The sequence below is a fragment of the Pseudorca crassidens genome, chromosome 18, assembly GCF_039906515.1.
Source record: "Pseudorca crassidens isolate mPseCra1 chromosome 18, mPseCra1.hap1, whole genome shotgun sequence".
Lineage (NCBI taxonomy): Eukaryota > Metazoa > Chordata > Mammalia > Artiodactyla > Delphinidae > Pseudorca > Pseudorca crassidens.
Window position 1 is genome coordinate 61377740 of NC_090313.1, and position 14559 is coordinate 61392298.

General features: G+C 39.6%; 1 protein-coding gene and 2 long non-coding RNA genes across 8 annotated transcripts in view; 1 reads left to right on the plus strand and 2 right to left on the minus strand.

Annotated features, from left to right (window-relative positions):
• LOC137211325 (uncharacterized) overlaps positions 1–5507 on the minus strand; it is a 126297-nt gene extending 120790 nt beyond the window's left edge. The window contains exons 1-2 of the long non-coding RNA XR_010937030.1: positions 4973–5507; positions 3894–4020 (exon numbers count right to left, since the gene is read on the minus strand). This is a non-coding gene — a long non-coding RNA (uncharacterized lncRNA). The remainder of the gene's footprint in view (positions 1–3893; positions 4021–4972) is intronic.
• Positions 1212–3634, minus strand: LOC137211326 (uncharacterized). Its single transcript, XR_010937031.1, has 3 exons — positions 2861–3634; positions 1855–1910; positions 1212–1373 (listed from the first exon to the last, which is right to left on the minus strand). It is a non-coding gene; the product is annotated as an uncharacterized lncRNA (long non-coding RNA).
• RB1 (RB transcriptional corepressor 1) overlaps positions 5440–14559 on the plus strand; it is a 134942-nt gene continuing 125822 nt past the window's right edge. For 4 of the 6 annotated variants that reach the window (XR_010937029.1, XM_067713657.1, XM_067713658.1 and 1 more), the window contains exons 1-2: positions 5441–5757; positions 8533–8659. Coding sequence is in view for 5 of the 6 variants with exons in the window: in XM_067713657.1 (XP_067569758.1) it covers positions 5627–5757; positions 8533–8659 (258 nt within the window). In the remaining variant the exon portion in view is untranslated. Of the gene's footprint in view, positions 5758–8532; positions 8660–14559 lie in introns of all 6 variants that reach the window. The other 2 variants (XM_067713655.1, XM_067713654.1) reach the window with 1 other exon arrangement.

Consider the following 14559-nt stretch of genomic DNA (forward strand, 5'->3'; position numbering starts at 1 on the left):
CTGACTATTCAGTGTGGTGGGTACATGCCGGGCATGGGGGCACCCTAGTTAGCAGAACAGACATAGATCTACCCTCACAGACAGACCTGGCTTTATAGGCACGTGAGCCATGCAGTTCTATAACACTGCATGTTAGACGGGCCTTGTGCTTGGTTTAGTGTTCTGCTGTCACCATCTTTAAAGTCTCAATAATTTTTGAACAAGAGGCTCTGCATTTTCATTTCCACTGGGCCCCGCAAATTATGTTGTCTGATCCTGCTAGTATAAATTACAGTTTAGTAGGGAAATCAATCATATGCTCTCTCCTCATGAGTGTGAACTGATGGCATGGAGAGTAGGTCATTGTGGCAGGAGAACAGTACAAAGAGATGAAGAATAACAACATTCACATTGCCTGCTGTTGGATGGATGACAAGATACATGAATGCAGCAGCAGGGACTCTTTTTTTTTTTTTGTCTTTTTCACTTTTTTCCCCTAAACTAATCATAAACCCTGAATAATTCAGGTAAATTGAGTAGGTCTCTGTTTCCTGAAACCAGAAAGAATCTAAGAACACACATATGGGAGGTGATTTAAATCATGGAAATGAAATAGAGCAAGAAGAGAAGAGAGTTGAAGATCTCCTAGGCCAGTGCTATCTTACACTATCTGTGAAGGAATGAACTTTCCTTTCTTTTAATTTCCAATTTTTCATGAAAAATAAACTTTCGGAAAATAACATTTTGAAAAGTACTAGAAAAATCAAATGAAAACAAAAAAGGCATACCAAACACAAGCTCACGCTTTAAGTATTTTAAACAGACAAAAATTACATTTCAAAAAACAGAATTAAAACAAAAAATAACATAGAATAAAAGAAAAAGGTACAGAAACTGCACTTGGTTCACTGAAAGTGTACACGTAGGTGATTAATATAGAGAATTGCTAATACATCCTTAATTTCCTATCATTCCATGGTCATAACAACTAAACAAAAGGTTGGTACTGAATTGGCAATTTCTCATATTAAATACTATGAGAGTATTTAATATTTTAAGTTTGTCAATATTTAAAGTTTTTAACATGACAAATGAATGTGCTTCTTGCTTGTTAAATCCTCTAATCTAGGTTGGATTGCTGACAATGCCACTAGCAGGAGGTAATGTATATCTAAACTGTTTCTATGTTGTATTTGAGAACACTAATAGCAGAGAAATCAGTCTCTCAAAGGTATGTTTAAGGGAATGGAAGAAGAGATTTTATTTCATTTATTTATTTCTTTATTTATTTTGGCCATGCGGCTTGCGGGATCTTAGTTCCCCGACCAGGGATTGAACCCGGGCCCCAGCAGTGAGAGTGCCAAGTCCTAACCACTGGACCGCCAGGGAATTCCCTGCAAGAAGAGATTTTGAAACTATTTCAGCAAGCTCAGATATTCACTTTTAATTTTTATCTCAAATGAAGCAAACGATGCTTTATTTTCAAAATTCATCTTCAATTCTTCATCAGTAGCCCATTCCAAAGACTTATCCTATTAAGTTATAGTTACATTTAAATTATCTTTCAATGAAAGAAATAGATTCTGGATCCATGAATTCCCTATGTGTGTTTATTTTCATGGAAAATAAAAATTCAAAATGTTTTATCACATTCATAGTTAGTTTCTTTATATTTTATATGTAAATGCCATTGAAATTTGATGGCTTTATTGCTTCATTAGTCAGTTCATGATTTTAGTACTTTACTATGAGTTATGGCTGTGAGCTCAGTAGATGAAGGATTATTTCTGAGTAAAATTCGTACAAACACTCAGATCTTTAACTCTTGGAATCACTTCTCTGGTTATTATTTGGTTTACTACTACTATTACTAACCCACTACTGATGTGTCTTTTCTTGATGAAACAGGACAGTGAGGCTTATTTCACCACCTACAATTTAGGGTTAAAAACAAATGACACAAATTTTACTTCCCAAGTTTGGCTATGAATTTCAAAAAACAGGCTTGATTAAAAATTAAAATGACTGTAAAAATAACAAGTTATAAAAGTAAATAAATATTTACATTTTCAAGATTTGTATTCACTTTTGGGTTACAGTTGACAAACTAACCTTAAAAATTTCACTCCTTCACTAATGTGGTCCTACGGCACATGACAAGGACACAATCATGCCACTGACCTGCAACTCACCACGCGGGTTGGAGAACATCTGAACCACTCTATACTCCGTTTAATGAGGGGTGTCCAATGATCACATGCTTGGATATTGCTTAAATGTGAAACTCCTATAAATGCTGCTAAGCATTTACTCTTAACCTCTGTACTTATCTCCTTGTGGACTAAACACGAGCAGTTTACAGACTGGCACTGGTCCAAGGACCACACTTTGAATAGCACTGCTGGGAGAACTAGTGGAGGAGCTTATGAAGTAACAGAAGAGAGGGGGTGAACAAGGAGATCATGGATTTGTGGAAGACTAGGGAAGTTTTAAGAAAGAGGAAGTGGTTAACTGTGTTAACTACAAGAAAGGTCAAGTAGGTCGAGGACCTAAAAGAAGCCATGAGTTGACAATTAGGACACTGGTGACCTTTGAAAGAGTGGTTTCAGTGGAGTGCTGGTGGTGACAGTCAAAGAGAGGCAGGCTGAGGAGTTGGGAGAGTGAGAGCACAAATGGGGACTACCCTTTCAAGAAGCTAGATGGGAAAGAAACGGAAACAGTGTGGTAGCTTACAAAAAAAGTCGAAGGAAGACTTCTTAGACTAGGGGAGACTAAAAAAAAAATTCTGATATCATTGAAGGGGCCTCATACTGAAGAGAGTTCTATCTCCAGGTATAAAATCTAAGAAAGACTTTTTTTTTCTGTCTTACAGTAATCTTACAAGTACTATGCAGGTAGAGGAAGATCAGGGGAAACTTCTTTGAAGAATCTGCAGAATTTCTAACACTTCTTTGGTGGTGCAACAGAAAGCTGTGGGGGAATATAAGGATGTTGATTGACTCAGTTCCCTCTGAGTTTGGTATGAGGACTTTATAGTAGGGAACATAGTTAAAGTAATCCATGGTAAAAATACACATCCTTTTATAAATTGAGAAATCTCTCTTGAGCTATCATAATTATAGTAAACCCAGGTGTCGATAAGTTGGGTTTAACAAAGCAAGTCATATCTATATATGAAGAGAGTTTACTTCAGTTCCTAGAACTTTCCTCTGCTTTCCTTCCCTCCCCAGTTTTAGCAAACAAGCAGTTACTGTGTGCCCAACACCGTGCTAGGTACTAAGGGCAACCTCAGTGATGGCTGTCTATCCTGAAGGGGTTCACTGGAGCAATATTATCAGTTATGATGCTTTTTGGTGGAAACAACTGAAAACCCCAGCTCTGTTAAGGTCAGCTGCAGGGTTAGTCAAATCAGAGGCTCAGTTATGTCACCAAGGACCCAGATTTTCTGATTTTCCTACTGTGCCATCCTTAGTATTTCTGCCTCATCCTCAGGTCAGCTTGTCTTAAGTCACAATGGCTGCAGCAACTGCAAGTGTCACATCCTCCAAATAGTTAAGGGGTAGAAGAACTATGTCATCCTTGTATCTCTTTTCAGCAGGCTCCCAGCAGCCTCTCTTTGATCCTGCAAAGACCAAAACTGGATCCTGTGCTCCTGACTACCCTAATCCTGGGCAAGGTGAGTGGAATTACCACTGTGATGGTATGTGCTCTCTGTAGCCGGGCCTGGGCATGGACCCTACCACCAGATAAATTTTAGTCCCCGAGAGAGGGTTTCTGAACTTAGGCAGAACCAGCTGTTGAGCAGGCCAATGATTGCCACCCCTTTTTCACATTCTGGCATATACCATAGCATACACAGAAAGTGATAATCCATTGTACGACACACAGGGATAAACCCAAGAGCTACGACTTGCCTGGGGCTGCTGCCTCAGCCTTGCTCAGCTGTTCCAAGGATGGGGGGGGGGGGTTCACACCGGAGCACAGCTGTATTTTATTCACAGCACCTCAGTTGAGAGGCTCTGAACCGGCAACCCACAGCATCTGCCAATGAGAGAAAAACATGTGCTCAAACTAGGCAATCTATTATTATAAGCAAGTACCAAGAGACAAGAGACAGTTTCTAAGCCAATGCTTGATGGTGGTAGTTCCAGCAAGCTCTTCTCTGATGTCTTTGTGCCTTTGCACATGCCGTTTCCCTCTCTTGGTGTTTTCTTTAACACGATGTAATGGATAAGTGGAGTCAAATATACCTGGGTTCAAATCCTCTACCACCTGTAAACCCATTTAACATTGTTCAAAATAAAGTAACGTCTGTCAAGGGCCACTATCAAGTCTCTTTCAGACACCCAAGGACTGGAAAATTACTGAAGACAACAAGTCTATTCTCAGAAAAAACACATCCTATAGAAGCACAGCCAGCCTGGTGACAACTGCGGACCAGAATAGGTATCAACCCATCCCCTCTTTCTTGCATCTTGCCCTTTAAGACTCAGTAAAAGACTCAAACGCCCACCCTTCAGGGCCAACGCCACTCTATGCTTTTGGCCCCTTTCCTCCCTAGGAAAGAGAATAAAAACTAACTTTTCTTCCCCTGTTAATATTTCGGTCAATTCTTTCACAACACGCGTCGGCTCACCTAACATCACCCATCAGCTCTGTAATATTGGTTAAATTAACTCCTCCGAGCCTGTTTTCCCAGCTGGAAAGTGTAATAGGACTACGACTCATTTTAAAGGGTTGTTTCTGAGTATTAAGTAGGACAATTATGTAAAGTGGCCAGAACAGTCCCTTGTACACAAAGTCCTCCTTAAATGTTAGGTCCGTCGGGCAAACTTCTACTCAAATGCCACTGCTCCTCTGAAGCTGTCCCTTATACATTTCGAGGGTGCTTCCTGATTTTACACCCCTGTTAAATCATTTAGCACCCTGTCATCAGTTCTTTGCCCAACCCCTTCCCCAAAAGAACTCTAAAAGGCCAGTCACTGTCCCATACTTGGTCTCTCCTAAGGGTTGGCAAAATTCAGCTCCTGAGAGGTGTTCCAGAAGTTTTTGTTTTTGTTTCGGACGACTTCGCTTAACGGATTGGGCGGTAGGACTGCGGGCGAGAAGGAGGGCACCGCCCACGGAGCAGAGGGGCGTGCCCGCCCCGGGTGCGCTCGCCAGATACTCCCGGCGGGGCCTCCGCCGTAGCTCCGGATCCACCCGCAGATAGTGATGGGGCCTGCGCTCGCCCACCAGGCTGGGTAGCGTCCCGTTACCGGAACCCACGCCTGGAAGGGCGAGTTTCGGGAAGAGACAGGTTCAGGCGGCTGCGCCTGCCTCTGGGCGGGCGCCTGGGCTCAGGCCAGGGCTCCCCTCCCGACCGCGCCCCCGCCCCGCGCATCGCCCGGCACCCCGGTGCCCTCCCGACGCCGGCGGGCCCGGGAGCCTCGCGGACGTGACGCCGCTGGCGGAAGTGACGTTTTCCCGCGGTTGGACGCGGCGCTCGGTTGCCGGGCGGGGGAGGGCTCGTCCGGTTTTTCTCAGGGGACGTTCAAATTATTTTTGTAACGGGAGTCGGCAGAGGACGGGGCGTGCTCGACGTGCGCGCGTCCTCCCTCCCCGGCCCTCCTCCAGCGGCCGCCGGCGCCTGCCCTGCGAGGGCGTCATGCCGCCCAAAACCCCCCGTAGAGCAGCAGCCGCCGCTGCCGCCGCGGAGCCCCCGCCGCCTCCCCCGCCGCCTCCTCCTGAGGAGGACCCCGAGCAGGATAGCGGCCCCGAGGACCTGCCTCTGGCCAGGTGAGCGAGCCGAGCCGCCGCCGCCGCCGGCGGCGCGCAGGAAGGGCGCCCGGAGGGTGCGTCGGCGGGCGCCGCGGCGTCTAGGCGGGGGCGCGTCTCCGCCGGGGACCGGGTCCCGGCAGGAGTAGGGACTCTCCCGGTGCCCCACCGCCGCGGAGCGACCGGAGGAGGCTGACAGGAGTCTGGGTTCGGGAGCGAGGAGAGGGCGGCCGGGAGGGGTCTCGGCTCCAGCTTGACAGGTGTCGGGCGGGTGGGGCTCGGGTCGCTGAGCGAAGTGACAGGTGCCGCCTTTCCTCCGCGAGACTGGAGTCTCGCAGGCGGCGGGTGATTTCGAGACCCCATCAAATGCAAAACGGAAAAAAAAAAAAAAAACACTGGTGCCTGTTGGAGAGGTTTTTCTCATGTTGAGGTTTGTAGTCCTCCGGTGGTCATTTGATTTTCTGTTTTGGTCTCCTGCGATGCAGCAGTTGGAAAGTATTTTCCTCTGGGCGTGCAGCTGCATCTGAAGCCCAGTCCTGGGAGAGGCCAGCCAGAAAAGCCTTGGACGCTGCTGCAGAGATGCCATCGGACGTGAAGCGCAGGGTCCTGGGTGTCAGTTGCCCCCAGGAAACTCGGCTGAGGTGCTTTATGGCGTTCCCTTAGAAGAGTGTTTTCAGTACGTGAGGATTCACAGCCATCGGTAGTGACCGGTGGAACATAACTCTTTAGAGGAACTGGTGCATGGGCAAAAATATTGTGAGACATTTAGCCCAAGAGCTTGAAAGTTTCTAAACTTTTTCTTTTTTCTCGTTGCATAAAACTCTTCTTTCATGTTAGTCTGCTTCAGCGTGCCTCATTATTTCTTCCATTTTGCGTTTTGGCTTTGAGCCAGCGAGGATCCTGGTGTCCTCCTTTTTTGTTTTGTTTGAGTACAAAATTAGTGTTTTTGTGCTCATATGGAATTATTTTTTTTTCTCCTAAGTGGATTCTAAATTTAAGCAAGTCCATGATAATGCAGCAGAATATGACAAGGAGATATATATTGCAGCAGCTTATTTTTCTTGATTGTGATGCTTTATGGTTAGAACCCAAGATTGAACGAATACAGTTGTCATTATTATTGTCAGCACTAGCCCTACTTTGAGACTACACATTAGTTTCAAGGGAATGGGACACCTTTCTGTCCCTCAGTACTCCCTCCTGCAGTTCTAGTCTATCAGCAAGTCCTATTTCTCTTATCTCCCCAGACACTAACAGAATTCGGGACAAATTGTTAAAGATTGGAATGGGCTTTGGAAATGGCTTGTGAAAAGCTATTCGAAATGCATATATTTAGACTGTCTTATGTATTAATTAAAAATCATTCTCGCTAGTTTAAAAAAAAAAAAAGCCCAGGGATGTTCTGGGAGAAGACATTCGTTTCTGATTAGACTGATATATACAGTACTTTCCAGTTTCCCTTTGTAAAGTGCAGTGAAGTCTACTGTAAAGAACCCCATGTTATCCACAGAGCTTGGAAGCATTCTTGATTATTGTAGGGTAACCAGAAATATTGAAGTTCTGGCCATCACCTGGGAAAAGAGACTTTGTTTCTTTTATTTTGCAAAACTGTATTTTATATACCTTTAAATGATGGAACTATCAAAAATTCTCCTGTAAGTCAAAACCATGCAGTCTGTTCTTGATTATCCTTACCCATAAAATGTTTCCTTAGCATGGGCTATCAAACTCTACAGGTTAACTACTTAACAAGGATAGAACCACTGCCTGGCAATCTGAAGCCGAGAAACTTACTTGGGATGGATTCAGGGCCCAGTCCAACTGCATTTCCAGTGACAGAGCCCATGTCTACTTTGAGAGTTGAGGTCTTCCTGCTACTGTATTATCTCTGGCTTAAGTGATACAGTTGTAAGGGAAACCATCACTAGGAACAACATACCATCTTCATTTTTGAGATAACCAAAAGGTAATTATGTTTTGAAGTAGGGTTGGCAGTCTGGAATAGTGGTCAGGGGCATGGATTATAGAGTTAGGTTATTGGGTTTATATCAGGGTTTCCCATTTACTGGCTGTGATCTCAGGTGAGTACTTTTAACTTTTCTGATTTGGTACTTATCTGTAAAACAAGGATAATAAGAGTACTTACCTAATAGGGCTGATGTGGGGTTCCGTCTACCTTCATCCAGGGTACTTTGTATGGGGCCATAGCAAATACTAAAAAACTGTAAGCTATGCCTCGTACTACTATTATTATTATTAGATGTCAAATAGACGTTAAGTGAATGAAAAAGAATTAGGCAAGAAGAATTTTTTGACTGCTTGTCTTGGTTAAGAAAGATCAAGAAGAAAAGGCTGAATTTGGTCATCATGTAAGAAATACTAGTAGGTAGATTAAATGAAACATTGATTGTATTTTAGCAAAGTTACTGATATTGAATTGATTTCGTAATATTATCTAAGGCTTTCCTCTTGGCTAGTATCATCCCAGCTTTCCCAAACAGTTTTAGCTATTGTACTTACTTTCCTTCACAAGGCTATTTTGCTGCTCTAAAGTATGTGATTCACCAGACCAGCAGACATTTCTCACTGTGTGGTATTCTTGTTTTGGAAAGACCGAAGAAGATAAACATATGTTTAAATTCTAAGTGTAATTTTTTTCAAAGATAAACAAGATCCTAAAGTATTTAGTGATGCTTTCTTTCAGGATAGTGCTATTATATGCAAAATATTGAAACAAATATTTAATTAATTTGATTGTAAGTATGTGCCTATTACATGTATATTTTCATTCGGTAGGCTTGAGTTTGAAGAAACTGAAGAACCTGATTTTACTGCATTATGTCAGAAATTAAGGATACCAGATCATGTCAGAGAAAGAGCTTGGTTAACTTGGGAGAAAATTTCATCTGTGGATGGAGTCTTGGTAAGGATTGTCTTAAAATTTTTTGAAAACATTTTTCTAATTTTAAAAATAATTTTAATCACTGTAGAAAATTTAGAAAATGGAAAATATAAAGCAAAGCTAGTAACAATTCTATTACCCAGGGGCAATTTACTTCTGATAACATTAAAAATTAAAAAGAACCCAAAACTCTCCATGTAGGTCCCCCACCAAAGTATTTTAAAGCAAATTTTAGGTATCATATTTTACTCATAAATACTTCTGTCTGCTATAAAGACTTTTTAAAAAACAAAAAATGCCTCATAAAATAATTTTATACCTCATAAAATAATTTTTTATATCTTATAAAATAATTTTTAGTATCTCATAATAGTGTTCAAAGTTCCTGATTGCCTTAGAATTCAGGATATTTGGTAATATTTTGAAATATTTCTTCCATTTTTTCTTTGCATCTGTATGTGTTTACCACCAGCAAATAATTATTGATGCTTTATATGTGCTGGGGAATATTATAAACACTTTTCAAAGAACCCATTTGACAATCCGTTAAGATGTGAAATATAAAATCTTTATTTTACATGTACAATGTAAAACCTTCATTTTATAGATGAAGACACTGAAGTAGAGCAAGGTTAAGTAACTTAACCAAGGACCCTGACTAATAAGATCTAAAGCATACTGTATATAACTACATGTATGATCCCATACATGTAGTTATATGTAGGTACATGTAGTTACATATAGGTTTGTATCTTGTTTAAAAAATTTTTTTCTTAACATATGAGCATTTTCTTATGTTATTAAATATTTTTTGATATTTGATAATGTAGTTTCCAGTGGTAGTGTAATATTTTATTCATTATATGTATTTTAATTTGTTAACTCTTACTGTTATATGACATTTTTTCCTCCAACTTTGGAGCTGTAAAATAATGTGATTAAACATCCTTATTCGTAAGAGTGATGCCTGGCAGAAAGTAAGTCTGTGATAACTTGTTAAATAAATTCATGAACCAATCTCTGATTATTAGAATACATTCTTACAAGTTGAATTACTGAGTCAAAAGCTATGAACATGTATAAAACTCTTGGTAATTATTGCTAAATTGCACTCCAGACACTTTTCATGAGTTGACTTTCTCATCAGTATTGTAGTAGAGTACATGTATGTCTTTTTTTACTGATCAGATCAATGCAACAAAATGTGCTTATGTACATCCCATAAAAATAACTATTTAAAACCATTAAAAAAATCTCTGATGTCTTAGTCTATTTGGACTATTATAACAAATACCATAAACTGGGTAGCTTATAAACAATAGAAATTTATTTCTCACAGTTCTGGAGGCTGGGAAGACCAAGATCATGGTGCTGGCAGATTCTGTGTCTGGTGAGGGCCCACTTACTTGTTCACAGATAGTGCGTTGTCACTGGCCTCACTTGGCAGAGTGGGTGGGAGCTTTTACTGGCTTCTTTTATAAGGGCACCAATTCCATTCATGAGGGCTCTGCCCTCCTGACCTAATCACTCCTGAAGCCCTCATCCCCTAATAACATTACATTGGGTATGAGGTTTTCAGCATATGAATTTTGGGGGGACACAAGCATTCAGTCCATAGCACCTGGTAACAAAAAAAAGGAGAAAACAAATCTCACAGTTCCAAAGATCTGGACATATTCAAGAACTCCATACTAAAAAGGAATACTTGAAGTATCTTGGATGAATGATACTATTGGTATCATCCCAAAGGACCTAATGTATATTTCCACTGATTTGGGTACTTCATGTACAGAGCTGTTTCTGTGCATGCCGTTAAAGAGTCCTTCACTTCTCTCTCTTCCATAAATACTAGGCTTTTAGTTTTCAGAAAGTTGAGAAGGGGTATTTGATTGTAGAGAGTTTGGTGAGTATAGATAGTTTCCAACTTTTAAGCTGGTTGTGTTCCAAATCTCTTTGCAAGTACAATATGGTAGTTAGATTTCCAGGCTGGTTCACAGAAAACTTTTTTTTTTTTTTTTAACTGAACTGTAGCAGTTAATAGTTTTGGGCTTCAGACTTGAATATATAGATATACTATATATATATATATATATAAAATATATGTATATTTTATATATATAAAAGTAACATTTCTTATATATGAATATATATATGTGTATATATATACATATATATGTGTATATATATATATGAATAAATGTTACTGCTTTTGTATCCTACCCTTTTCTCCTCCTGGCTTTGTCCCTGCTTTCTACGGGAACTGGCACACTTTAAAACTCATCTCCTGATGGAGCTCATGATGGGGACTAGGACATGTGCAGTCATTCCTGGTTGTGTGCTGAGGAAGACAAGAAAGGAATTTCATGTTGCCTTTGGGATTTGGGGTACCTTTTTGTTGGGTACGACTGGATGATGTTGTGTTGTCCTGTTATAATTCACCAGACTTTTGCATAGAAATCTTATTTTAAGTGATAGTTAAGTTTTTGAGGGTTGACCTGATAATTTAACCTTCATTTATACAGTAATTTCTAAGGGAGAATATGAGCCAGTGTGTGCTGAGAAGTGAATGAATGACAAAATGAACCTGTTTCCTATGCAGCCATTCTAGTTGCGATTGGCTGTCTTCTTTGAAACAAGAAGAGGAATGTGGTAACTTAGGGCACTTTTTGGCAACTGAAAATAGATAATGTTTATTGAAATAGAGGATGGGTTAAGAGCAAGGATTTGTCATCAGACTGGACTGACTCAAGTCTCAGATCTACCATATACTGGCTCTGTGATCTCGAAAAGTTACCTAAAATCTCCAAGCCTCAGTTTTTTATTTGTAAAGGGAACTAACAATGATTTTTGGAACTTGGAGTTATTTTGTGGATTAAATAAATTCATGCATATAAAGCACTTATTAGTGTAAATGAGTGCCTATATTAGGTCATGCAAGAGGAATTATTTGACTTAAGAATTACTGCAGAAAATCTTACATTAATATTTTTTTAGGAAAATTTAAGAATCAGTTAAAATGGTTGAAGTTTTAAATGGATGTATAGTGATTCTGATGCAGTATTTTTGCTAAAATCCACATTTTTGAGTTCTTCAGAGTAAAAGAAGTTGTTTATGCATACATGAAAGCGTACATTAATTCTTTTAAAGGAAAGGTTTGTGGTATTTTGTCTAGAAATTTCTCCTTGTATAAATGTTTAGTAAGTATGTAATAGGTGATTGCTGTTGTAAGATTAGATTGTGTTCGTGCTACTTATAGCATATGAATAAAATAAGGAACTTTCCATCAAGAAATTGGCCAGGAATGCTTTTCATACTGTGACTTACGGTGAATCAGTTGTTGGAATTTTGGTTTTCTTTCTGTGTCTTGAATGACAGTGTGGTAGAATAGAAAAGACCTTGGACCTCAGAGCAAAAAACTTTGTAGTTGTAATGTAGCTATATGATTTTAGGCAAATTGTTTAATTCTCCAGTCTCTGTTTGCTCATCTGCAAAGCAGAAATGATGTCTGAATGTCAGTTTCTTTGGGCTTTGCATGTGTATGTGTGTGTGTGTATGTGTGTTTGTATATGTTTTTTGTGTGTATGTATTCAAGGGCTTTGAAATATATTGCCCTTGATAGAGGCATTTTTATAGGTCATTATATTTAGAAAGATAATTGAAAAAAATAGTTTGGAATTGGAGTAATACTAGGCATTCCAGTTAAGCTATACTGCAGAAATATGAAGGGGTTTGTTACTAACCTTAGAAAGCAGAATATCTATTTTAAAATTATGTGTAGTGAAAGGTCCCTTTACCTGTAGTTTTCTAGTCCTTAGTAATATATGTACCCTTTTTGTTTGGCGATGGTGCTGGTATCCTGATTGTATGTGGATGTTGCTGAGCCAAGTGCACTTCAGAACATGTACATGAACGTTATATTTGTATTACAGTTGTAGGAAATTTGCAGCTTCTTTTATTTCTGTTTCCAGTCCTCAGATTAATTTTTTAAAACATTTTGTTATGGAGAATTGCAGATATTTATAAAAGTAGGTAGAGAAAATAGTATGACTTCTCATATACCTCTTAGCCAGCTTCAGCAGTTATCAGTCATAGCCAAACTCTATTTCTCCCTGACCCCAGATTATTTTAAAGTATCCCAGATATGATGTTTCATCTGTACATATTTCAGTATGTATGGGGAAAAAAATAAGAACCCTTAAAAAAATGACCACAGTTCATCACACCTGACAAAATTAATGAAAATTCCTTAATATCGAGTATCCAGCGTTCAAATTTTCTTGATTGTTTCATAAGTTCTTTTTTTTTTCAGTATGCTCTAATGAGGATTTAAATAAGGTCCATACAGTATGATTGGTTGACTTGTGTCTTAAATCTTTTAATCTGTTGGTTTCACGTCTTCCTTCCCTCCCCCTTTTCCTTTCTTTTCTTTTCTTTCTTTTTTTTTTTTTCAATTTATTTGTTGAAGAAACTGGATTGTTTATCCTGTGGAATTTCTTACTGTGTGTATTTTACAGATTGTACCTCCTTCATTGTTTAACATATTTGCTAATTCTCTGTGTTGCCTAGAAATGGATCTAGAGGCCTGATCAGATCCTGGTTTGATATTTTCCAGAAGAAATACTTCAGAGATGTTGTTGTGTATGACTGTTAGTAGACACATAATGTCTTGCTATCTCTCTCTCTTTTTTTTTCTTTTTTTGATGTAAGCTATTATTGATGACCATTGACTAGATCCATCAGGGGTTGCTAAATGGTGAACTGATAACTTTATCATTCCGTTTTCAATTATTAGCTGTAATTCTTCTGTAAATGGAAACTTTCCTCCATCAATTATTCTTATTCTGAAGTACAGATTATTCAGGAAAGGTAGGATAAGTGCTTTATTCTTTGCTTTTATTGACTAGTTTTCAAGCTGATGAGTTTGTTTTGTAACATTCTGTAAAGGTGACCAATGATTATAATCATCTTTTCAAGTATTATCTTGACAGTACCAATAGCCCAGTTTGACTGTACATAGACATTTAATAAGATCTTTACTCAATGATATTATGACATACTGTTGACCCTTGAACAGTGTGCGGGTTAGGGGCACCAACCCTCCACACAGTCAACAATCCGCATATGCAGTTCCTTCCTATACAAGGTTCCTCTGTTTCCGCAGTTTCACATCTGAAGGTTCAGCCAACCTTAGGTCACGTAGTAGTATAGTATTTACTACTGAAAAAAGTCTGCCTGTAAGTGGATGCACAGAGTTCATAGCCATGTTCTTCAAGGGTTAACTGTATTTTGTAACATCAAGAATGAATTGGATGTGAGGTCATATAGTATTTAACCTTTGGGATTGTCTTTTTTCATTCAGCTTAATTCCCTGGAGATACAGTGATGTTATATGTCAGTATATTAGTTTGCTAAGGCTGCTGTAACAAAATACTACAGACTGGGTGGCTTAGACAGCAGAAATGTATTTTCTCACAGTTTTGGAGGCTGGAAATCCAAGATAAGAGCTGGGCAGCTTTGGTTTCTTCTGAGGTCTCTCTCCTTGGCTTGCAGATGGCTGCCTTCTCCTTATGTTCTGGAATGGTTTTCCTGTGCGCGTATCCCTGGCGCCTTTTTGTGTGTCAGATTTCCTGTTCATGTAAGGATGCTAGTCAGATTCAGTAAGGCCCACACTTCTGTCCCCATTTCAACTTACCGTACCTCTTTGAGACCCTGTCTCCAAATACAGTTACATTCTCAGGTACTTGGGGTTAGGGCTGCAACATAGGAATTTTGTGGGGGGAGCACAATTTAGCCCATTGCAAATAGTTTGTTCGTTGTTTTTTTTTTTTGGTAGTATTCCATGGTATGGCTGGACCACAGTTTGTTTAATCATTCATTTACTGAAAGATGGATGTGCTGTTCATAGGTTTTAGCTATTATGA